Raw genomic sequence first — 23,741 nt, forward strand, 5'->3', positions numbered from 1 at the left:
CAATTGTATTTCATGAAACCAAAGATACCATTGACTCTAAGACCACCATTATTTTTTTTTTTTTTACATTTTTATTTATTTTTGAGAGACAGAGACAGAACACAAGTGGGGGAGGGGCAGAGAGAGAGAGAGACAGACAGACAGACAGACAGAATCCGAAGCAGGCTCCAGGCTCCGAGCTGTCAGCACAAAGCCCGATGCGGGGCTCGAACTCACAAACTGTGAGATCGTGACCTGAGCTGAAGTCGGACGCTTAACCGACTGAGCCGCCCAGGCGCCCCCAAGACCATCATTATTTTATATACCAAGAAGGAAAAAAATGCTGCCAATTAAACTATGACACGATTCATCTGATTTCAGAGGTGTTAAAATGTGAAAAAAAAGTCAGAATCAATTGAATATATTATTTGTATGTTATGTGCAATTAAGGAAAAAGGAGGAGAAATGGGAGAGAAGGGAAAATGATAAGCTAGAAAGATACACAAACACCCACAGGGGCCAGGAATCAAGTTAAGGATGCAGTAGAAGCCCAAGGCAGAAAGCTGGTTCAGGGCCAAGGTCCCATCTTTGCCAACGTCTAAAATATATTGCCCTGACTCTGTCCTTATGTTTTTCTCAACCTCTATTGCCAGGCCTATGCCTATTTCCTCTTGACAAGACTGTTGCCCTGTATTTGAGATCTGTGACTCACTCCTGTCTCCAGCACCTGCCTGTTCTTACAAGCCGAGTATTAAGTATCTGCCTCTGACCTACTGCTTAGCTGTGCATTTACATCTTGGAGAGTGCCTGTGTTTTGGAGTGCTCGCTACCTTGAAACCACCGGCTGGATGTCAGCTGTCAGACTTGGGTGTTCCAGGGCTCACTCCTTAGACCTCTTCTCTATCTACACTTGCTCCTTTGTTAACCTTATCCATTCTTTTGGCTTTTCGCTCTTCGCTGACAACTCCAAATTTTTATCTGCATCCCATACCTCTCCCCTGAATTCCAGACTCTTATCCATCTGCCTATTTGGTATCTTCTACATAGATCTTTAACACGCTCAGATTCTCTGAACACATCCAAAACTGAACACTTGAGCTTTCCCCACACCAACTATATTAGTTCCTATTTTTTTAATTAATGTTTATTTCTTGTTGAGACAGAGAAAGAAACAGAGAGCAAGTGGGGGAGGAGCAGAAAGAGAGGGAGACACAGAATCCGAAGCAGGCTCCAGGCTCTAAGCTGTCAGCACAGAGCCCGACACAGGGCTCCAGCCCACCAACAATGAGATCATGACCTGAGCTGAAGTTGGATGCTTAACCGACTGAGCCACCCAGGCACCCCTGTGTTGGTTTCCTATTGATGCTGTAACAAATTACGACGAATTTAGCGGGTTAAAATAACACACATTTATTGGCTTACAGTTCTGTAAATTAAAAGTCCAACATGGATATCAGGGCACCTGAGTGGCTCAGTCGGTTAAGTGTGCGACTCTTGATTTTGGCTCAGGTCATGATCTCACAGTTGGTGAGTTTGAGCTCTGCATCGGGCATTGTGCTGACAGTGTAGAGCCTGCTTGGGATTCTCTCCCTCTCTCTTTGCCACTCCCTTACTTGCATGTGCGCACATGCTCTCTCTCTCTCTCTCTCTGTCTCTCAAAACAAACTTAATAAAAACACACACAAAAACTGGAAATGATCAATAAAACCAAATGCTGGTTCTTAGGAAGAAATTAATGTAATAGGCATACCTCTATGAAGACTGACCTATTTAAAATGATGAAAGGTATACATAAATAATATTGAAAAAAAAAGATATAGCTATGGATTCAATTTAAAAAAAATTTTTTTAACATTTATTTATTTTTGAGACAGAGAGAGACAGAGCATGAACAGGGGAGGGGCAGAGAGAGAGGGAGACACAGAATCTGAAACAGGCTCCAGGCTCTGAGCTGTCAGCACAGAGCCCGACGCGGGGCTCGAACTCACGGACCGTGAGATCATGACCTGAGCCGAAGTCGGACGCTTAACCGACCAAGCCACCCAGGCGCCCCGGATTCAATTTAAAATTAAAGCCACATAGAACAGGTTGGAAACATGGCAGAATAAACATGTTTTCATTTCCACAACATTCTGAAATCACACTAAAATGATAATAGATAATTGTATGGGGCACCTGGCTGGCTCAGTTGGTGGAGCGTGTGACTCTTGATTTTTTTGTTTTTTAACACAAATTCTATGGCAGAGGGAATTAAGGCGGATAATTACCTGACATTAACATAGGAAGAGTATTTTGGAGTATTCAGGCCAGTATAATCACAGGGGTCTTCGAAGTGGAAGGGGGAGGCAGAAGAGAGAGTGAAAAAGAGGTAGATGAAGCAGAGTCAGAGAGAGATGCTATGTTGCTGGCTCTGAAGATGGAGGAAGGGGCCATGAGCCCCCAGCAGCTTCAACACCCTGAAAATGGGGTGGCTCAGTCGGTTAGGCATCTGACTCTTGATCTTGGCTCAGGTCATGACCTCACCGTTTGTGAGATTGAGCCCTGCGTCGGGGCAGGGAGCCTGCTTGGGATTCTCTCTCTCCCTCTCTCTCTCCCCCTCCCCTGCTTACTCTCACTCTCTCTCAAAATAAATAAACTTAAAAGAAAACTCTGAAAATGACCAAAAAAAAAAAAAAAACAAAACAACTAGATGCTCTACGAGAAAATCTAGTAAGGAACTCAGTCCCGCCTGTACTTCAATTTTTGTCCAGTGAGATCTGTGTTGGGCTTTTTTTTTTTTTTTTTTAACTCCTGCTCTTCTCCATTACTTTTTCCCACTGTCCTTTTAGGTTTGTCCTCCTCCTTTTTTAGCTTCATAAATGGAACTCGTGGGACACTGGGCTGGCTCAGCCTGTAGAACATGTGACTCTTGATCTCAGGGTCGTGAGTTCAAGCCCCACGTTGGGCATGGAGCCTACTTAAAAATCAATCAATCAATCAATAAAATAAAAATGGAACTCTTTATGCATTAATTTGGCATATTTAAAAAAAACCGCATTCAACACTATGCACTGTTTTCGTGATTCCATTTTAGATGCATGTCACATGTTTTTACACGTATTTTATTGTCATTGAGGTTTAACTTTTTCATGATCTCCATGAAGATTTTCTCATGAACTCATTGGCTATTTAGGGTTGTATTTTTAGTTTTCAGGTGTATGTTTTTGTTTCAGGGCGCGAGGGAGCGTGGGGCGAGCGGAGGACAAAGTGCAGGCTAACAGCACCCCCCCCCCCCCCCCAGGTGGGACATGTGTGATATTCCTTGGACACTCCAGGCTACCCCCAAACAGGAAAGGACAAAAACAAATGGTTAAACTGATAAGAGCCTCCACCAATTTACCAGAAAAAGGCAGTCCCATCATAGCCTGAAGTCCAGGAACTCCCAAATGTCTTAACGTTGAGTGCTTTGCTGGAGGGAAAGACAACTTTAGCTTGAAGATAGCTAGGCCTCCAGTAAATCTTTAGCATGTGAAAGTCTCTTTGCAAACTCCCTCTCCCCCCACTCCATAAACCAGTAACCCCCCCCCCCCACACACACACACACTTACAGTGCCGCTCTGCCTGCCCATGGGTCCTGTCCCCGTGCTTTAACAAAATCACCTTTTTACACCAAAGACGTCTTCAGGAATTCTTTCTTGGCCGTTGGATCCGGACCCCACAAACCCCCCAATCACCCCAAAAGTTCATCGCCAGTGCAGAGCTAGATGTCGGGCTCGAACCCACAAACTGTGAGATCATGACCTGAGTCAAAATCAAGAGTCGGATGCTTAACTGACGGAGTCGTCCAGGCGCCCCCTATCTTAATTATTTCAGATTAAGTTAAAAAAAATGTTAATGTTTATTCATTTTTGAGAGAGAGAGAGAGAGAGAGAGAGAGCAAGCGGGGGAGGGGCAGAGAGAGAGGGAGACACAGAATCCAAAGCAGGCTCCAGGCTCCTAGCTGTCAGCACAGAGCCCGACATGGGGCTTGAACTCACAAACCACGAGATCATGACCTGAGCCGAAGTCGGACACTTAACCGGCTGAGCCACCCAGGTGCTCCTGGATTGTTCACTGTAAACTGGTTAATTTTATGTGAATTTCACTTCAATTAAAAAAAAGCTTAAACAAAATTACCACATGACTTAGCATTTCCACTCCTAGGTATCTCCTCCAGAGAAATGGAAACCTGTGTCCACACAAAAATGAATGTTCATGGCATCATTATTCGTAATAGCCAAAATGTGGAAAGAGCCCAAATGCCCATCAACTGATGAATGAATACACAAAATGTAGTATGTCCACACAATGGAGTAGTATTCAGCCATATTGAGAAAAGTACTGATATGTGTTACAGCATGGATCAACTTTGAAAACATGCTTAGTGAAAGCAGGCAGTAACACAATACCACATATTATATGATTCCATGGATACGAAATGTCCAGAAAGGGGTAATGTATAGAGACAGAAAGTTGAGTGGTTGCCAGTGAGGTGTGGGGCACGAGGGGGAATGGCGGAGAGCGACCGCTGGTGTTTATGGGTTTCTATTTGGGGTGTTGAAAATGTTCCCCTAAAAAAATTCTAGTAGAATTAATGTACAGTGTTCAATTCGTTTCAGGTGTACAATATAGTGATCCAACAATTCTGTATGTTACAAAAGTGTTCTTGAATTAGTGGGGATGGTTGCGCAACCTTGTGAATATGCTAAAAGCCACTGGAGTATATACTTTTAAATTTTTTTTTAAACGTTTATTTATTTTTGAGACAGAGAGAGACAGAGCATGAACAGGGGAGGGTCAGAGAGAGGGAGACACAGAATCTGAAACAGGCTCCAGGCTCTGAGCTGTCAGCACAGAGCCCGACGCGGGGCTCGAACTCACGGACCGCGAGACCGTGACCTGAGCCGAAGTCGGCCGCTTAACCGACTGAGCCACCCAGGCGCCCCTGGAGTATATGCTTTTAAATGGTGACTATGAATATATTCGTACTGAGATATGAGCTGTATCTCACCAAAGCTGTTACAAAGAAAGAATAAATGGGAGATGAGAAAGGAAGGACATTGAGTGTGCGGTTTTTCTTGGTTTGGCGAGAGGGAAGGAGAGAGAAATAGCTAAACAGGAAGGCTGGGTCGACGGAAAAAAGCAAAGGACCGATTACCGTAAAAGTCAGCACAGGGGGTTACCTCTGTGTAACCTCTATGGGTGGAGGGGTGTGATCTGAAGAGGGTGCACTGAGGCTCCTTGAGTGTTCTCAGTTTTGTATTCCTTGACCAGGGTCGTGGTTATGCGGGTGTTCCTATATAATTACTTGTTCTGCAAAGTTGTGTTTTATGTGCTTTTCTGTATGTGCATCTTTCTTTTTTTTTTAGTTTTTTTTAAGTTTATTTATTTTGAGAGAGAGTCGGTGGCGGGGGGGCGGGCAGAGAGAGGGAGAAATAGAATCCCAAGCAGGCTCCGCACTGCCAGTGCAGAGCTGGACACGGGGCTCGATCTCATAAACTGTGAGATCATGACCTGAGCCGAGATGAAGAGTCAGACGCTTAACCGACTGAGCACCACTTTTTTTTTTTTTCAAAGTATTCTCTACACGCAACGTGGGGCTCGAACTCATAACCCAAGATCAAGAGGCGCATCCCCGACTTGTGCACTTTTGTTATGGCTGTGTCTCTATTGCTTAAATCAATGCCTGGCATATAGTGGATGCTCAAAAACTACTTATTAAATGCATGTCCACAGCCTCCAGTCTAGTCCAGTCCACCATCGTGTCACCTGGACTAGTGCTCCAGCCTCCTAAGTGGTCTCCGTGTCTCCTGTCTGGTTCCTTGAATCCATTCTCCACACTGCAGAATTCTCTTTTTAAAAATTCAAATCGGGGGGTGCCTGGGTGGCTCAGTTGGTTAAGCCTTCAGCTCAGGTAATGATCTCACGGTTCGGTTCGTGAGTTCGAGCCCCACATCAGGCTCTCTGCTGTCAGCACAGAACCTGCTTGGGATCCTCTGTCACCCTTTCTCTCTGCTCTCCCCCATTTCCACTCTTTCTCTCTCAAAAATAAACGTTAAAAAAAAATCTCTCTCACTTTGTCCTGCTCACATTCATGCTCTCTCTCTCTCAAAAAAATTCAAATCTGATCATCTCACTTTCTTTTTTTTATGTTTATTTATTTTGAGAGAGCACGTGCACATGCATACAAGTGGGGGACGCGCAGAGAGAGAGGGAGAGAGAATCCCAAGCAGGTTCCATGCTCAGCTCGGAGCCAGACATGGAGGCTGGATCCCACGACCATGAGCTAGATCCTGACCTGAGCCGAAATCAAGAGTCGGACACTCAGCTGACTGAGCCACCCAGGTGCCCCTTCACTTTCTTTTTTAAAACCCTTTGATGGCATCCCTTTGCCATTCAGATAAAGTCCAGAGTCCTTAACGTGCCTCGCAAGGTGTCTGCTCTTTGGCCCCTGATTACCTCTTTCCTGCAGCCGTGCTGGACTGCTTTGTATTCTTAGCCCAAGCCAGTCGCTCACTTCAGGTCTTCAGTGTGTACTTATCCCTCTGCCTGGGATACTCTCTCCCGCTCCCCTTTTAGGTCTCAGTTTGAGGGTCATTTCCTAGGGCAGCCTCCTCTGACCTCTCAGACTAGGTTAGCTTCTTTAGAGCAATCTTATCTCTGCTCACATGCTTGCTTTCCCCTCCCCCCCTACATACTTTAAAAAACTATTTGTGGGGCACCTGGGTGGCTCAGTCGATTGAGTGTCCTACTTTGGCTCTGGTCATGATCTCACAGTTCGTGGGTTCGAGCCCCGCGTCGGGCTCTGTGCTGATAGCATGGAGCCTGTTTCAGATTCTCTGTCTCCCTCTGTGCACACTGTCTCTCCCTCAAAAATAAATAAAAGTTAAAAAAAATAAGCACGATCAGCAAAACTAAAAGGCAACCGACCTAATGGGAGAAGATATTTGCAAACAACATATCAGATAAAGGGTTAGTATCCAAAATCTATAAAGAATTTATCCAACTCAACACCAAAAATACAAAGAATCCTGTGAAGAAATGAGCAAAAGACATGAATAGACACTTCTCCAAAGAAGACATCCAGATGGCCAACTGACACATGGAAACATGCTCCGCATTACTCAGAATCAGGGAAATATAAATCAAAACCACAATGTGATACCATCTCACCCCTGTCAGAATGGCTAACATTAGCAACTCAGGCAACAACAGGTGTTGGCGAGGATGCGGAGAAAGAGGGATGCTGTTGCATTGCTGGTGGGAATGCAAACTGGTGCAGCCACTCTGGAAAACAGTATGGAGGGTCCTCAAAAAATTAAAACTAGAACTACCCTATGACCCAGCAATTGCACTCGAGGCATTTATCCACGGGATACAGGTGTGCTGTTTCGAAGGGGCACATGCACCCCCATGTTTATAGCAGCACTATCGACAATAGCCAAGTATGGAAAGAGCCCAAATGACCATCGATGGATGAATGGATAAAGAAGATGTGGTATGTAATATGCAATGGAGCATTACTCAGCAATCAGAAAGAATGAAATCTTGCCATTTGCAACTACGTAGATGGAACTGGAGGGTATTATGTTAAGTGAAATTAGTCAGAAAAAGACAAATATATGACTTCATTCATACGAGGACTTTAAGATACAAAACAGATAAACATAAGGGAAGGGAAACAAAAATAATATAAAAACAGGGAGGGGGACAAAACAGAAAAGACTCTTAAATATGGAGAACAAACTGAGGGTTGCTGGAGGGGGTGTGGGGGGGGATGGGCTAAATGGGTAAGGGGCACTAAGGAATCTACTCCTGAAATCATTGTTGCACTATATGCTGACTAATTTGGATGTAAATTAAAAAAAAATGAAAATGAAAATTAAAAATAAATAAAAATATTTGAAAGAACAAATGTTTAATTTCCACCTATGAAATGAAGTTGCACCATTTAATTAAAGGTGATAAAAACTAGTTCTGACTTTTAAAATGTAATCATAAACTGGTAAATATGAAAGATATTTTGAGTACACTATTGATGCGTGTGCTTTTGTGGTTATGGTCCCTTTTAAGAAAATGCTGGATGTTGTGGATCCTAAGATTAATGCTCATTTGCATGTATCTTGTATATTCTTAAGATTCAGAGGCAGGTATTAAACAATATGTGGAGTAGTAGACAAATGTCTTTCTCCTATTCTTTCTCTCAGCACTTTAAGACCAACTTCTTAGGGAGCCTGGGTGACTCAGTCAGTTGAGCGTCTAACTCTTGATTTCTGCTCGGGTCACAATCTCAACAGTTGGCAGGATGGAGCCCCACGTTGCTTCAGGCTCTGTGCTGACAGCGGTAAGCCTGCTTGGAGTCTCTCTCTCTCTCTCTCTCTCTCTCTCTCTCTGCCTGTCCTCCACTCACATGCTCTGTCTTCCTCTCTCTCAAAATAAATAAATAAACATTAAAAAAAAGACTTTTTTTTTTAATATAATTTGTCAACTTGGTTTCCATGCAACACGCAGTGCTCATCCCAACAGGTGCCCTCCTCCATGCCCATCACCCACCCTTCTCTCCCTCCCACCCCCCATCAACCCTCAGATTGTTCTCAGTTTTTAAGAGTCTCTTATGGTTTGGCCCCCTCCCTTTTTTTCCCCTTCCCCTCCCCCATGGTCTTCTGTTAAGTTTCTCAGGATCCACGTAAGAGTGAAAACATATGGTATCTGTCTTTCTCTGTATGACTGATTTCACTTAGCATCACACTCTCCAGTTCCATCCACGTCGCTACAAAAGGCCAGATTTCATTCTTTCTCATTGCCACGTAGTATTCCATTGTGTATATAAACCACAATTTCTTTATCCATTCATCAGTTGATGGACATTTAGGCTCTTTCCACAATTTGGCTATTGTTGAGAGTGCTGCTATAAACATTGGGGTACACGTGCCCCTCTGCGTCAGCACTCCTGTATCCCTTGGGTAAATTCCTAGCAGTGCTATTGCTGGGTCATAGGGTAGATCTATTTTTAATTTTTTGAGGACCCCCCACACTGTTTTCCAGAGTGGCTGCACCGGTTTGCATTCCCAGCAACAGTGCGAGAGGGTTCCCGTTTCAGACTAACTTGATCTGTGCCTTCAATCTCATCCCTGGTCAGTTCTAGAGCTTAGTCTTCGGCAGCATTCTTTCTCTTTCATCTTTTTCTCCTGGACCCTTTCCATCAGCTTAACTTCCTGAATATCAATTCTCAGGAAGGGTAAAAAAAAAAAAAGAAAAAAGAAAGAAACATTTTTATAATTCTTTTGCTCCTCATCACCATGTATCTTTCACGACACTTCACTCTCTTCCTTTGCCTTCCATGACAGTGTTCGCTTTTTTTTTTTAGGTTTTTTTTTAATGTTTATTTATTTTTGAGAGAGACAGAGACAGAGCTTGAGCGGGGGAGGGGCAGAGAGAGAGTGACACAGAGAATCTAAAGCAGTCTCCAGGCTCTGAGCTGTCAGCACAGGGCTCGAACCCATGGGCCGTGAGATCATGACCTGAGCTGAAGCCAGATGCCCAAACGACTGAGCCACCCAGGCACCCCGACAGTGTTTGCTTCTATTTCTCCATCTGTGTCCCCACAGCGTCCTGTTTCCTGTTTGGCTGCTTCTTTGTCTCATCCCTTGAGTGCTGTTTCCTCTGGCCATCCTTTCTTAAACCCTTTCCCAATAGGTTATGACGTATCCCCACTGGACTTTATCCATTCTCTTATAGAATGTATCACTTTGTAGAAAGTAAAACGATGCTTCTGAACTCCGAGGCTGGGATTGGGTTAATCCTGAGAGATCGACCCAGTGCACTTTTTCCCTCCTGCTTATCACACCTGCCACTGTTTGATGTCCAGCTCCGTGAAGACAGGGGCTGTGTCTATCTTGTTTGCTAATATCCCCTAGGCCAAACATAGTGCCTGACACACAGTTGCCGCTCAAAGAATATATTTATTTTTTTATTTTTTATTTTATTAAAAAATTTTAATGTTTTTATTTATTTTTGAGACAGAGCATGAGCAGGGGAGGGGCAGAGAGAGAGGGAGACACAGAATCTGAAGCAGGCTCCAGGCTCTGAGCTGTCAGCACAGAGCCTGACGAGGGGCTCGAACTCATGGACCATGAGATCATGACCTGAGCTGAAGTCGGACGCTCAACTGGCTGAGCCACCCAGGCGCCCCTCAAAGAATATATTTAAATGGATTAATGAATGTGAATTTAAAAACTCTAACCCACAATTAATTATTGCATCTCTTTCCTGGGATCAGCACAAATACTAATCAGTAAAAATGTATTCATCATTTGGTCTAAGTGGCCTCCCTGCCTCGTGTCTTCCATCTTCCTGCAATCTATCCAACAGCCTGTGGCCCCAGTAACATTAAAAGAAAAACAAAAAGCCTGGGGGCACCTGGGTGGCTCAGCTGGTTAAGGTTCCGACTTTGGCTCAGGTCGTGATCTCGCAGTTCATGAGTTCAAGCCCCACATCGGGGCTCTGTGCTGGCAGCTCGGAGCCCGGAGCCTGCTCTGGGTTCCGTGTCTCCCTCTCTCTCTGCCCCTCCCCTACTTGCTCTCTCTCTCCCTCTCAAAAATAAACATTGGGGAAAAAAAAAAGTCTGATTGTGTTCCCTTCCCCAAACCTCTGCTGTCTCATTACCTACAGAATGTGGTCAAAGCTCCTTGGCCTGGATTCAAGGCTTTGGCCCCAGTATCCCTTTTCAAGCGTCTCTGGGTTTATTGTTTATTACATGCCAAGCACTGGGCTTGTCCCTGAAGACTTCACAGACTGGTTGGGAAGACAGGTACGTAGATGACCGTGATCGGCTCCGTTACAGTCTGTGAGGACACGGTTTCAGACAATGGATTATAAAATGCTGGGTTTCTGCCCTGCGAACTCGGTTTACAAGTTGGGTCTAGCGCTGCAGTGTCCAGTATAGTGGCTAACTTGCCACACTTCAGGTCCTCAGCTGCCACATGAAGCTAGCGGCTACCATACTGGACAGCGCAGCATAGGCCATTTCAATCGTTCGTGGAAGCAGGGTCACCTATGGTGCTTTAAAGAGAGCAAGGACCATTTCCCAGACACCCACCCTGCTGCTAGCTAGCAGCTCGCCCACCCGATCCTCCCACTCACCCCCCACCCCCCAAACACACACCTTGACTGGGGCAGGTTTTGAAGCAGTACAGGCTCCCAACAGAGATAATGCACGGAAGGTACTTTTGTAAACTACTAAGTGATACAGAAACGTGACACGATCGGTTCAGTTCTTGCTTTCATCACAGCTTTGATTAGTTCTAGCAACTTCTCGCTCTTCTTTCCAACTTCTCCCCTCCCCGGAATTCATGCCAAAGGGTTCTGAAAAGTTATGTTACACCCAGGCAGCATTTATACCAGGCAAAAATCCAGATTGTACCTACCTCGAGGCTTTTACAAGCCATCCATCCAGGAACCTACTTCACCACCCGCCTCTTCCACTCACTTTCCCTAGAAAGGAAGGACACGGCGCATTACGCTTTCCAAAACAACAAAAGTATTTATTTTGAGGTATGAGAATAATAGGAAAACTAAGTGATGGGGTTTGGACTCTCATCGGGGTCTTCTGGGAAATCGGAAGCACCACCCACTTCCGCAGCTCGGTGCTTCTCCAACTTAGCAATCAATTCTTTCGCTGGATTGAAGACGCCATTGGTCTGCTGGTCACAGACATAGCAGCGAGGGGTGGTGCGGAAATGCTGCAGCGCACAGCTCTCACAGAAATAATGCCTGCACTTGGTGACAACTGGATTCTGGAAGGTCTGGCGACAGATGAAACACTTGAATGGTATTTCCTCATCATCGCTTCCCACTTCATAGTTTTCATCCTCATAGACGCCATAGCGACCCTCATCAAGCTCACGTTCGATCTGCCACCCATGCTTGTAATCTGAACGGTCATGGAGGAACTTGCAGCTGTCTCCGAAGCCGCAAAAGCCAGTCTCCTTGTAGTCTTTGCAAATGTCGGGCTGGTAATCCCAGCGCACGGTGGCGCGTAGATGCTCGGGAGCTCGGATGGGGCCCTTCCTCACCATACCGGAGGAAGCATTGCCCATAGACGTATCCTTGGGCTTCATGTATTTCTGATAATTATTGATCCCCCGATAGATCTTGTCATCTTCCTTGCCCCTCAGCTCCTCCTGGATCTTCTGGCTGCGCTCAAAGATGGCTTGCGCGTCACGCTCCTTCTCTGTGTCTAGCTCGTAGACCGCAGTCGCGCCCATATCCTCTGGTCCCACGGGCTTGGCCGAGCGGGTGGACTTGTACACCACGCCAAGGCTCTCGGGCTCGGTCGCCTCCTCCTCGCTGCTCAAGTCGCCGTAAGCCTCCTTCTGTTTACCACTGCCACGAGTCTTCTGTATCATCGGGTTGTGGATCGCCCGCTTCTTTTCCGGGCGAACCACTGTGTTGCCTTCGTCGCTGCTGCCGCTGCTGTCTCCGGACTCCTTGTCGCAGACCGGGCGCTTTCTGCGGCCCGCAGCCCCTTTTCGTGCACCGGGCTTTTTGAAGAGGAAGGTGCACACCTGGTCCGTGGTCTTTCCCGGCGAAAGTTGCTCTGCCATTTTAGAGTCCCGAGCTCCGGAACGGCTATGGCGTGCTCGGCGGCGCGGGGCCTCTTCACGTCATCGTACGTCGCGCGCCCGGCCGCCAGTCGGAGCCAACCGGGCGGCCCAAAGCCGACTGCGGGAGCGCTAGGGGGCGACGGGGCGAGCGCGCGCCACCCCTGAGCCCCGTCGGCCTCCGTCGTTTCCTCCGGAGGCGTGTGCGGCCCCGCCCCGCTCGCAGCTTGCCGCGGAGCCTACCGGGAAGGGTCCGAGGCCGGGTCACCTTTCGGGGGCCGGGAAGGAGGGGCTCGGTCCTGGCAGCCGCGGCGCGATGTGGTTCGAGATTCTGCCCGGCCTCGGCGTCATGGCCGTGTGCTTGGTCATCCCCGGCATAGCCACTGCGCACATCCACAGGTTCTGTAACGGGGGCAAGGTAAGGCGGCCTCTCCGGCGCGACGGCTGACTCCGCGGACTGGCGTTACGAAACGGGCGGCGGGAGGCCGTTGGGGCGCGGAGCCTCTCTGGGCTGGGGAACACCAGGGGCGGCCCTCCCCTTTCTTAGTGTTGCCTGCAAGCGGAGGCTTGCGGAACGAAACCCGACGGAAACCACATCCTCCTCTAGCAAGAAGCAGCTAGTTGTCGTGCGAAGAGTGGGCTAGAGGGCAGAGTGGGTTCGGGGGGGCTGGAAAGGTAGATTAGAAGGTAGGTCCGAACTCCTGGGCGTCAGTCTAGTTCTTGCCTCCACTTCCTCGGATCTCTGATCTTTCTTGCTGGATGGTTTTTTGTTTTTTGGCTTTTTTTAGTTTCTCGCATCCACATCCTGGTAGCTTCACGGTTTTTTACCTCCCTACCCGTAGTTAGGTTTTTCCCCTGACATTTTTTTATCCCCCACCTCTCCCCCCCAAGCCTCTAGGTATTTACCGCAAGATCCTGCTTTTCACATCAGAGTTGTAATTTTCTTCTCCTTCTACTCGTTCACGTTATTTCTAGAGTGCAGGGTATAAGTGTGTTTGCTTTCTGGTTTTGTGACTTTTCTTCACGTGTGATCTGCCGCTGTTGTTTCCTCTCCTTAGGGTCCCAAAAGGAAACGAGTAGTCAGGTGTCTTTAAAAAAAAAAAAAAAACAAAAAACAGGGGGTGGGGGCGGGGCGAGGGGAAGGAGGAAAGGGGAAAAAAACCAGATGCTGGTTAAAATATAAAGGGTAAGAACTCATGGTTACCATCTTAATTATGAAGTTTAATGATCCGATTTTATTTAGGATCCGGTCTTAATATCGATTTGGTTTTTGTTTCAGTGATGATTCCTTTTCTAGAATGTCACTTATAAGTTCCGATAGCCCTCTCTTGGGTCATTCATTTTCATAAACATTGTGCAATAATACTTTCTTTTAATTGTAGGAAAAAAGGGTTGCCTATTATCGGTATCAATGGAGTTTGATGCAAAGAGACAGGCGCATCTCTGGAGTTAATCGTCACTATGTGTCAAAGGTAAGATAGCTCTGATGCTAGCCATGTGTCCGTTGAGATGGGTTCTAGTAATGTTTTGCCAAATGTCTTACAGTGCTAATTTCCTTTGTGTTTTTTATTCTGTGGATTGTCTGCCTGTGCGCTTTGCTTGTTCTTTTTATACACACACCTACACATATATGTTATTTACATGTAATGACTATTAATCTTTTGTCTGTTGCATATGTGGTAGATCTTTTCCCAAGTCTGGCTTCTTCGTTTTATGATGTCTTTCATCACATAGGTTTTAATTTTGGTGTTCAGTTTATCATATTTTGTCATTCTGGATTTTGGCTCACAAATGATTCTCCTACCCAAGATTATTTATATATTTTAAAAATTCCTCCAAAAAAAAATATATATGTATATATATTTACATTTAGTGCTTTGACCCATCTACAGGTCATTTGGGGGTATAATGTGAAATCAGATTTTAACTGTACTTTTTTCCAAGGGATAGCCAGTTGTCACAATTGTCCATTTGTAGAACAGTCCGTTTTTTTTTTTAACATTTATTTTTGAGAGACAGAGAGATAAAGCATGAGCAGGGGAGGGGCAGAGAGAGAGAGGGAGACACAGAATCCAAAACAGGCTCCAGGCTCTGAGCTGTCAGCACAGAGCCAGATACTGGGCTCGAACTCACAAACCTGTGAGATCATGACCTGAGCTGAAGTCAGACGCTTAACTGACTGAGCCACCCAGGTGCCCTGAACAGTCCATTTTTTAATTTGAAATACCATTCTAATAAACTAAATTTCCATATACACATGGTCCTGTTTCACAAATACACTTTTCCATACTCCATTAGTTTGCCAGTTCCTGCCCCCAATGCCATAGGTTAAAGAATTACTCTAATTTTAAATTTGATTGAATCCTATGGAATTGCAGTTTTTTGTAGATACAAAATGGCCAAGCAATAGCATTTTAATCTGATAAACCTAATAGTATATTCCTACATCTTGTAGGAGTTCATCTCCCATTATTCTTTTAAAAAATTGTAGTTACTTTTTAATATTCTCTCCTGGCTCGTTTATTCTTCACCGTCAACCTAGGTTAATATGAGTTTCATTCTATAGATGAGAAAACAGGGTCGGTGACTATAAATAACACTCTAAGGACTCAAGCTAGCCTGTCAGTATAGTGCTGTTTGAGAATCTAATGTAATGAACGTGACGATCGATCTCTACTCAACTAAAGCGGTATTTCTCAAAGCACGGACCAATAACCATCACGATCAGTTGGCGTGGGAGATAAAATGAAGATTCCTAATTAGAATTTCTACAGAGTGGCTCCCTGGGCCATGCAGTTTTAATTTCTCGCAAGGTGATTCTTCCCGCAATAGTAAACAAAATACCTGGACTGTGTTATTTTAACACTTGGAAGAAATGTCATCGCTGATTAATCTTTTACTCTATGGTTTCTGAGGTTTTTGGTTGTGAGCTAAGTAAGAAAGAGTGGGTCTTCTGAATAAACAGTGTCTTGCTTACAGAGCAAGAGTTCTGGAGGTGGGGGGTCCCTGACCTTGAATTCTGGCTCTGCCACTTTCTTACTGACTTAAGCAAGAGACTTTTAAGCAGTCTCCATTTGTCCATGTGTAAAAAAGTAGAATGAGGTTGACAGTATTTTCCTCACGTTGGCTGTTATTATTTTTTTTTAATGGTTTTACCTTACTGTCCTCTGACTCTCTGAAGGATCCAGATGGTAAATAGTTGCTTGACTTTAGTTCTGATGGGGTGGGTTGGGGGGGGGGGGGTCTTTTCATATAAAGTGATACGTTTGCTGCTGTCAGAAAATGAAAACTAGACATCCTTATAGCTTGCTCTTTTTACTTTAGTGATTATAAAATTCAGTTCACTTTATTGTTGCAGTTAGAGAAATAAGGGATGTGCAAGTACTTTCTTTAATAAAATGCCATTTGGGGACACTGGAAGTAAGGGTACAGGCATACCTCATTTTATTGCACTTATCGATACAGTACTGTGCTTTTTTACAAATTGAAGGGTTGGGCGGTCCTGCATCGAGCAAGTCCGTCAGCGCCATTTTTCCAACAGCATCTGCTCAGTTCGTGTCTCTGTATCACATGTTGGTAATTTTTGAAATATTTCAAACTTATTATGAATATGTTTGTTACAGTGATCTGCGGTCAGTGCTTACGACTCACTGAAAAGTCAGGTGATGGTTGCATTTTTTAGCACTAAAGTACTTTTTATTTTTAAGAAAACATTTTTTAGCACTAAAGTACTTTAAGGTTTGTACACTGTGTTTTTAGACCTAATGCTATTGCACAGTTAAGAGACTACAGTATAGTGTGAACATAATTTTTATATGCACCGGGCAACCAAAAAATTTATTTGACTGACTTTACTGACGTGGTCCGGAACCAAACCTTCAAGATCTCTGATGTATGCCAGTACATGCACATCTTTGGTGGGAACAGAATTGTCACATTTTCCTTTTTATACTGTTTTTCAGGGTTTGGAAAATATTGATTAAAGAAGCCTTTTCCTGACCGATGAAGATTAACTCAGTTATGCTCATCTGCCCTTTCTAGAAGGTTATGCAGTCTATCAATGTAGTACATAATAAAAACAAAAAAGCAAAATCAAAGGCTTTCTCTACTTTTTTTTTTAATAGTACTAAACAATCTGAAGCAATCTACCCAGTGTAGCTTTATCACTTTAAAAAAAACTAGGGGCGTTGGGTGGCTCAGTCCGTGATCTCACAGTTCATGAGATTGAGTCCCATGTCAGGCTCTGCGCTGACAGCACAGAGCCTGCTTGGGATTCTCTCTTTCTCTGTCCCTCCTCTGCTCGCTCTGTCTCTCTCTCTCTCAAAATAAACTTAAAAAAAAAGAAGATTTTTCCTCTTAAAAAAGTAGAAGGCAGCTGAGGCTTAAAATGATAGATGTAATGTACACCAAGCACCTGTCAGTGCCTAATGTGTCATAAACGGTAGTTGTTACTATTGGAGTAGATAGGAATACATTAACAAAGACCTCATTCCTTCAGCGGTTGCTAGTAAAATATAGTTCCTTTCTAGTTCCTTTTCTGGGTGATTCCTATTGTGTTAAGTTCCAGGTAGAATGCTTTTATATGAAGTTTAAAGTGTTTAGTGATCTCTACACCCGACATGGGGCTTGAACTCAGAACCCTGAGATCAAGGGTCGCACGCTCTTCCTACAGAGCCGGCCAGGCGCCCCCAGGTAGGATGTTTTTAAAGCTGAGCTTGCACCCTGAACTTCCATGCACTCTGCATCTGACACATAGGATTCACTCAAGTGCCGATTGTTGTCTTAGTGGGGAGCAGCGGCAAGACTCGTCATTCTATTAAAATGAGTACACTGACTGCTTGAAATAAACACTGGCACGTTCAGCACTAAAGGTAAGCAGATAATCTGAAAAGCTGTAACCCCTAGAGACATGGTGCTGCCCTGTGTGTGTAGATGTGTGTGTAGATCAACCCCCAAGGCGGCCACAGGACCTGTTCTCTTCTCCATCTTAACGTCTGACGTGACCTGTCCCGCTGTCGCACTGTGCACTTTCCATTGAACTCCTGCCGCCGGGCAGGGCTTACGGAGGAAGCAGGTGGCGGCGTTCATGCTTCGAGCGTTATTCTCTGTTGTGCTGCCCGGGGATGAGAAACTGTTCAAGGAAAGCCACGGCCCCGATGACACACTTCATGCAACCTCTAGTCCGCATTTAGCACCACACAGGCCTCACTTTGTTGACTGTCATGAAAACCGTCTCTGGGACGGAAGAGGCAGGGAGTAAGGATGGGGATGTAGAAGACCTTGACAGCATTACTAAATCCATCGCTAAGTCTCTGGATTTTTAGGTCTGTTCTATTGTGCCTCAAGGTGGGGATCATCCACTAAGGGTATCTGCTTAGATGGATTCGGGGCTGATGTTCAGTGGAGGGCCACAAAATGACAGGTAGAAATCAGTCGGTCAGGTTCAGCACGAGGGTCTGAATCCTTCACCTCCCTCTTTTCTGGCACCTGCCAATGAAATTTCACTTCATCATTATAGTCTGCGGCCAGGGAGTGAACCAGGTGAAAACACCGAAGTTAGAAGATGACAGTCGTTTGGTAGCCTGCGTCTCCCTCGATTCTTTGCAGGTGCAATTAGCCAGAAGTGTTTTCTTCCAGCAGCTCTGACAGGTGGTCAGGGCACTGACCCCTCTCCCACCCCTGGTCCATAGCCACCTGCTCTTCAGGTTGAAATGATGCTCGGGAAATGACGCCATTCATTTGGTTTTATTCACTATCTTTAATTTTTTAAATACTGTAGTCACACAGCTCAAACATCTAACAATATAAGGTATTCAGTGAAAAGACTTGTTCCAACGCCCTGCCCAGCCCCTCCCCATCGACACACCACCCTGGAGGGTCTCTCTGTGTGCGCATACGTACAAACACACGTCGGTAAGCGCGTAACAGCTGACACACAGTTTACCTTTACGTCACTTGTTTGGAAGAATGGTTCTTGCTTGAAATTACGTCTGCCAGGCTGCTGTAGCTATTTCTAGGGTCAAATAACAGTCGATAGGAAAAGACTTTGAAAAAGGTTAAAGGTCCTACACGTTCAGAAGGGGAGGAAGAGGATGATCCTGCCCTTTGGGAAGCATTTTTAAGTGGAACATTTATGAGAAAACCTTCTAGAATCAGCAGTCCAATTCCTTTTTCTTTTTTTTTTTTTTTGAGACAGAGCTCTGCGCAGGCGCGGGCAGGGGAGGGGCAGAGAGAGAACCCCAAGCAGGCTTTGCGCTGTCAGCGCAGAGCCGGATGCGCGGCTCAGGACGCTTAGCCGACAGCCACCCAGGCGCCCCAGCAACCCAATTTCTAAGGACCCTTAGACATTTCGTCCAAACTCCCGTTCCTCAGAGGAGGAAACAGAGGCTCAGGGGCGGGAAGCAATCACTTAGCTGGGGCGCGAGTGGGAGCAGACTCCTGGTGTTCTCACTCCCAACCCAGCGTGCTTTCATCTGTTCTCGGGGGTTCGCGTCTGTAAACGCCGCTGAGTAAATGCTGCCTGCCAGGCACTGTGCCTCAGACTCGAATAAGACACAGCCTCGCCCTTCAGGAGCTCCCAGTAGCGTGAAGGGCAGTTGATGACAGGATGGGGTGAGGCGTGCCCAGAACGGAAGCTGCAGAAGGTGCGGGAGCACGGAGGTGGGGCTTGAGGAGGGGGGAGGGAAAGGCCACGGGCTTAGGGTAAGTCTCCGGGCGATGCCTACGCTGCTAGGCACGTCTTGAAGGTTGGGTAGGATTTGCGAGCTAAGCAAGCGAGGGGGAGGGCACGGCACGCAGAGAAAGGGCATGAGCGTGGGCGCACAGACTGGCACGGCCGTGTGGGAAAGAGCTATGAGCGGTTGTGCCCTGGAGCGGAGCGTGGGGCGGGAAGGAGGGGGGAAGAGGGACTGGAGAGGCCGGCAGCGCCCAGAACCCGAGGGGCCTGGTCTGTCTCCTTCAGGCTGTCAGACTCGCTTCCTGGGGCAGCTGGGAGCCCCTGCAGGGCGGGAAGCAGGAGTGAGATGGTGACGGGCCCATTCCTGCCTGGCCGCGCTGCAGAGCGAGGGACAGAAAGCCGTGCTTCAGCCCCGCCCCCGCCGCGGAAAGTTTACTTTTCCTGGGGCGCTGCTGACACCTAGTGGAACGAGGCCAGCAGTGCTTCTAAACCTTCTAGGATGCACAGGACGCCCGACCCCGGACGGCTCCTTTTCCGAAGGGCTGACGTGTGCCTTGGAGCCTCAGCGCCGGGAGGGCTGATGTGTCAGGCGGCCCCGCCGCCCGTCGGCTGTGTGACCTTACGCAAGTCACTTCACTGCTCTGAGCCTCAGGTCTCCCATCTCTCACGTGAGGATAGTATGTGCCCCGCACACGTCCCTGTGGATATGAGACTGCCACGAAGTCGTGTCCGTGAAATGGTTTGCACCCACAGCACATGCAGAAGGGATAGTTGCCGGCACTGCACGCACCCCTCGAGTGGCTGGCCAGTCCACCCCTAGGTCCCCAAAAGTCTCCCAAGTGTGGCGTCGGGGGGGCCCCTGAGGCCCAGCGTGTAACCAAGTGCAGGGAGCAGTCTGGGGGTTCCCTCTTAGAATGAGGGATCGCAACTAAGGTCTTTCCAGAGCACTGCAAAGACAGCAGGCCTTACAAAGCTCAACAAAGACACTGATCGCTCTGAAGGTATTTTCTGAAAGCAGAAGGTATTTTCTGAAAGCAGAGAGGAGAACCGGCTTAACGCCACCGCCACCCTGAGAACCAAGTGCTGGCTTACCCCTCTCAGCAGCTGCCACTCGCTCCCTTCCAAGGGAAGGTGACGAGTGGCTCGGATTGAAGCCGGCCATCCTCGACAGGAAGCTTCTGGATGAAGGTAGGGGGTGGGGGCTGAGCGCTGAGCACCACTTGCTTTTCCAAGATTTCCTCTCGTGCTGATACTTCTGTGACCCGAGAACACAAATTTTTATACCAGCCTTTTGTGAGACACAGGACACAAGGAACAGTTACAGAGCTTTTTCTTCCCAGGTTATGTCGATGTGGACGTCAGATACCCAGAGTCTGGCTCTCAGCTTCTGGGCTGGGGTCTGTGTGTGCTTGTGGAATGCCCCTCTCCTCCCCTTAACTCATGCACAGCCCGCGGGCATACTGCGCTGGGGTTCACCATGCTCTTAGAACCTTCGCGTTTTGGGTGCACTGTTGCTCAAAGACAAGAGAAGGAAATTTCTGTGAAGAAATCCAGGGCTGTGTTTGCACACTCTGATTGCTAAGGGTCTCCCTGGCATATCTGTGTGCCCTCGGTGTCCGATGCTGTTGGCTGCAATACGCTTCCCCACCCGCAAAGGCCCTTTTGCAACAAAGAGCCAAATCACTGCTTTGGGGATTTCCACAAATCTTCATTCGTGATTACAGCCCTAATTGTTCTTTTCTGGGCACGGCTTGAGAAAAGGGCCAGCCGATCTTACTTGTATAAACCCATGCAACTGGGAAGAAAAGGCCCTGTAACTGTTCCGTGCTTTATTGGGATACATTTTGTTTCCTCTGTTGTCCTGTTTCTTGGCAGATGTTCTTCAGTCCCAGAAGACAGGAAGATAAGATTTTGCCTTCTGGGCCTAATACCTTGTGTTTCTAAAGGCCCGAAAACAGGGTAGCCCCCTAGAAGCCCACTGCCCTCTCTTACCTGTAAGAGCCCCATCTTGGGGCGCCTGGGTGGCTCAGTCGGTTGAGCGTCCGACTTCGGCTCAGGTCATGATCTCACGGTTCGTGAGTTCGGGCCCCGAGTTGGGCTCTGTGCTTCGGATTCTGTGTCTCAGTCTCTCTGCCCCTCCCCTGCTCATGCTCTGTCTCTCTCTGCCTCAAAAATAAATAAAACATTAAAAAAAATTTTTTTTTTTAAAGAGCGCTGTCTTTGGGGCGGGGTGGGTCAGGTCTCTACAGCAACCTTGGAATTTGTATCCAGGGCCTGTAAGAGCGGCCCACCGTACTTACGACCGTGGATGAGAATCAGGGCATCACCGTGAAAAAGTCCAGCGATCCGAGGGGTGCCTGGATGGCTGTCAGTTAAGTGTCCGACTCTTGATTTCGGCTCAGGTCATGATTTCAGGGTCGTGGGTTCGAGCCCCACATCGGGCTCTGCACTGGCAGGGCAGAGCCTGCTTGAGATTCTCTCTCTCTCTCTCTCTCTCTCTCTCTCTCTCTGTTCCCCCCTGCTCATGCTCTTTCTCAAAATAAATAAATAAGCTTAAAAAAAAAAAAAAGTCCAGCGATCCAGAAACCGCTCTGCCACAGTGCTTTTGTTCTGAGCAAGGCACTGTTCAGCGAGGCACTCACTCAATGGCAGACCTGTGTGCTCAGGATGGCTGGAACGTTCTGAGAGGTCACTGGGCAGCACAGTGCTCAGGGTCCCTGACCTTTAATGTTAGGGGATGGGCCTCAGCTGGGGAAAGGCCCTGGGCCTCCTACCTCCTCCTGCCCCTTCCTGGGACAGTCTGGTGGCCTTTTAGACTCGGACCAAGAAGGTCATAGAGCCATACTGGCTTAGAAGCTGCCCAAACCCAACGTGCCCTGCCACATTTGACTTACTAGTTGTCTCTCTTTTTAAAAATGTATTTATTTTAAGGGAGAGAGAGTGCAAGTGAGGGCAGAGCAGAGAGAGGGGGACAGAGGATACGAAGCAGGCTCCGCACTGACAGCAGAAAGCCCGACGTGCGGCCCGAACCCACGGACCGCGAGATCGTGACCCCATCCGAAGTCGGACGCTTAACCGACTGAGCCACCCAGGCGCCCCCCTGGTTCTCTTCTCGCGTGGGCCTGCCTTATCTTCCCAACTAGACCATCAGCGCGCCGAGGGTGGGGGCCTTGTCTTCTGCTCCCCGTCACGCGCCCCCAGTGCCTGCCGCCCGTGCTTCACAGATAAGAGGATAAATGAGGCAGAGGGTGACGAGGTGAGCGTGAGGGTATTAGCGGAGGGGAGGGCAGAGACTGAGCAGGAACGAAAATGACTGCAGGGACAGAGGGAAGAATCCAATTCGGGGCCCACGGTGTGGACTCCCTCGGAGCGGGCCCCCGACTTGAGCTCTGGCCTCTCTTCCCTGTGCTCTGATGTCACCCACCTCCCCCCGGAGGCCTCTCCCCACCCTGTGCTCAACTCGGGGAGAAGCTAACAGAGACCTGGGGTCTCCAGAGCAACTCTCTCTCGGGAGCACCATATCCTTGGTACAAATTCACCCCCACTTCCCACACGCAGGGCCAGTGAGGTGCCTACCTCCCTCTCCGCTGGCGCTGTGTCCCGTGAGGCGGCCTCGGGACGTCCGGATGGACAGGGCGACGCCTGTCCAACAAGCTCTGCCCCTTGGTCTCCACGGAAGGGGATGCAACACCCACTCACTGCGGACTGGCCTTCCGGCGGCCAAGGAGGCGCCCTCGGCGCGTTCTGGAAGAGCCCCGTGGGCTTCTGAGGCGGCACGTCTGTGGGCACGGGCTCCGCGTGCTCTCAGGTGAACACAGGCGCGTCACTGGACCGCACGCTGGTGTCCGAGCCGGGAACCAGGGCTTGGGGGCTCCGAGGAGGCAGGGCTAGGTGAGGGGAGGCCCGTGGAGAGGTGGGGTGGGGGCAGCAAGGTGTGGACTTGGGGCTTCCCGGTCCGCCGCATCCATCTGCTTCCTGGGGAACCAGGGGCTGGGCTGGGCTCGTCCTCCACCGTCCCGCTCGCTCCTCTGCCTCCGTCTCCGGGCCACACACACCTGCGCCAGGGAGAGCGAAAGCATCCGGCGTTTGGGAGAACCTGTCGCCGGCACTGCCCGAGTCCAATCTGGAGAGCCCGGGGCCGGAATCTGTGGCTTAGGTCAGGGGCTTGACTGGGGGAGGAGGTCAAGTCCTGGCCCATGGAGTTCAAGCTCCCACTTCAAGGAGGCGCCTTCTCTCCCGGCCTCCCCCGTGAAAGCGTTTTGCCTACAAGGAGTTTCTCGTCGGGGCGCCTGGGTGGCTCAGTCGGTTAAGCGGCCGACTTCGGCTCAGGTCATGATCTCGCGGTCCGTGAGTTCCAGCCCTGCGTCGGGCCCTGTGCTGACAGCTCAGAGCCTGAAGCCCGTTTCAGGTTCTGTGTCTCCCTCTCTCTCTGCCCCTCCCCTGTTCATGCTCTGTCTCTCTCTGTC

The 23,741-nt window shown here is 48.0% G+C and overlaps 2 protein-coding genes across 2 annotated transcripts; one reads left to right on the forward strand and one right to left on the reverse strand.

Annotated features, from left to right (window-relative positions):
* Positions 1-11,518: 11,518 nt before the first annotated feature.
* Positions 11,519-12,625, reverse strand: RNF113A (ring finger protein 113A). Its single transcript, XM_049644788.1, has one exon. It carries the CDS (start codon positions 12,600-12,602, stop codon positions 11,571-11,573), a length of 1,032 nt encoding a protein of 343 aa, XP_049500745.1. The 5' UTR covers positions 12,603-12,625; the 3' UTR covers positions 11,519-11,570.
* A 235-nt stretch (positions 12,626-12,860) lies between these two features.
* On the forward strand, positions 12,861-16,696 carry NDUFA1 (NADH:ubiquinone oxidoreductase subunit A1). Its single transcript, XM_049644803.1, has 3 exons — positions 12,861-13,017; positions 13,982-14,071; positions 16,562-16,696. The coding sequence occupies exons 1-3, from the start codon at positions 12,916-12,918 to the stop codon at positions 16,580-16,582; spliced, it is 213 nt and encodes a 70-aa protein (XP_049500760.1). The 5' UTR covers positions 12,861-12,915; the 3' UTR covers positions 16,583-16,696.
* The last annotated feature ends 7,045 nt before the right edge of the window (positions 16,697-23,741 follow it).

Source organism: Panthera uncia, chromosome X (assembly GCF_023721935.1).
Source record: "Panthera uncia isolate 11264 chromosome X, Puncia_PCG_1.0, whole genome shotgun sequence".
NCBI classification, from domain to species: Eukaryota; Metazoa; Chordata; class Mammalia; order Carnivora; family Felidae; genus Panthera; species Panthera uncia.

Coding starts and splice junctions, on each gene's coding strand:
- NDUFA1 (XM_049644803.1), top strand. CDS start 12,916: ATGTGGTTCGAGATTCTGCCCGGCCTCGGCGTCATGGCCGTGTGCTTG. Junction 13,018..13,981: donor GGTTCTGTAACGGGGGCAAG/GTAAGGCGGCCT, acceptor TTTTAATTGTAG/GAAAAAAGGGTTGCCTATTA. Junction 14,072..16,561: donor ATCGTCACTATGTGTCAAAG/GTAAGATAGCTC, acceptor ACTGTTTTTCAG/GGTTTGGAAAATATTGATTA.
- RNF113A (XM_049644788.1), bottom strand. CDS start 12,602: ATGGCAGAGCAACTTTCGCCGGGAAAGACCACGGACCAGGTGTGCACC.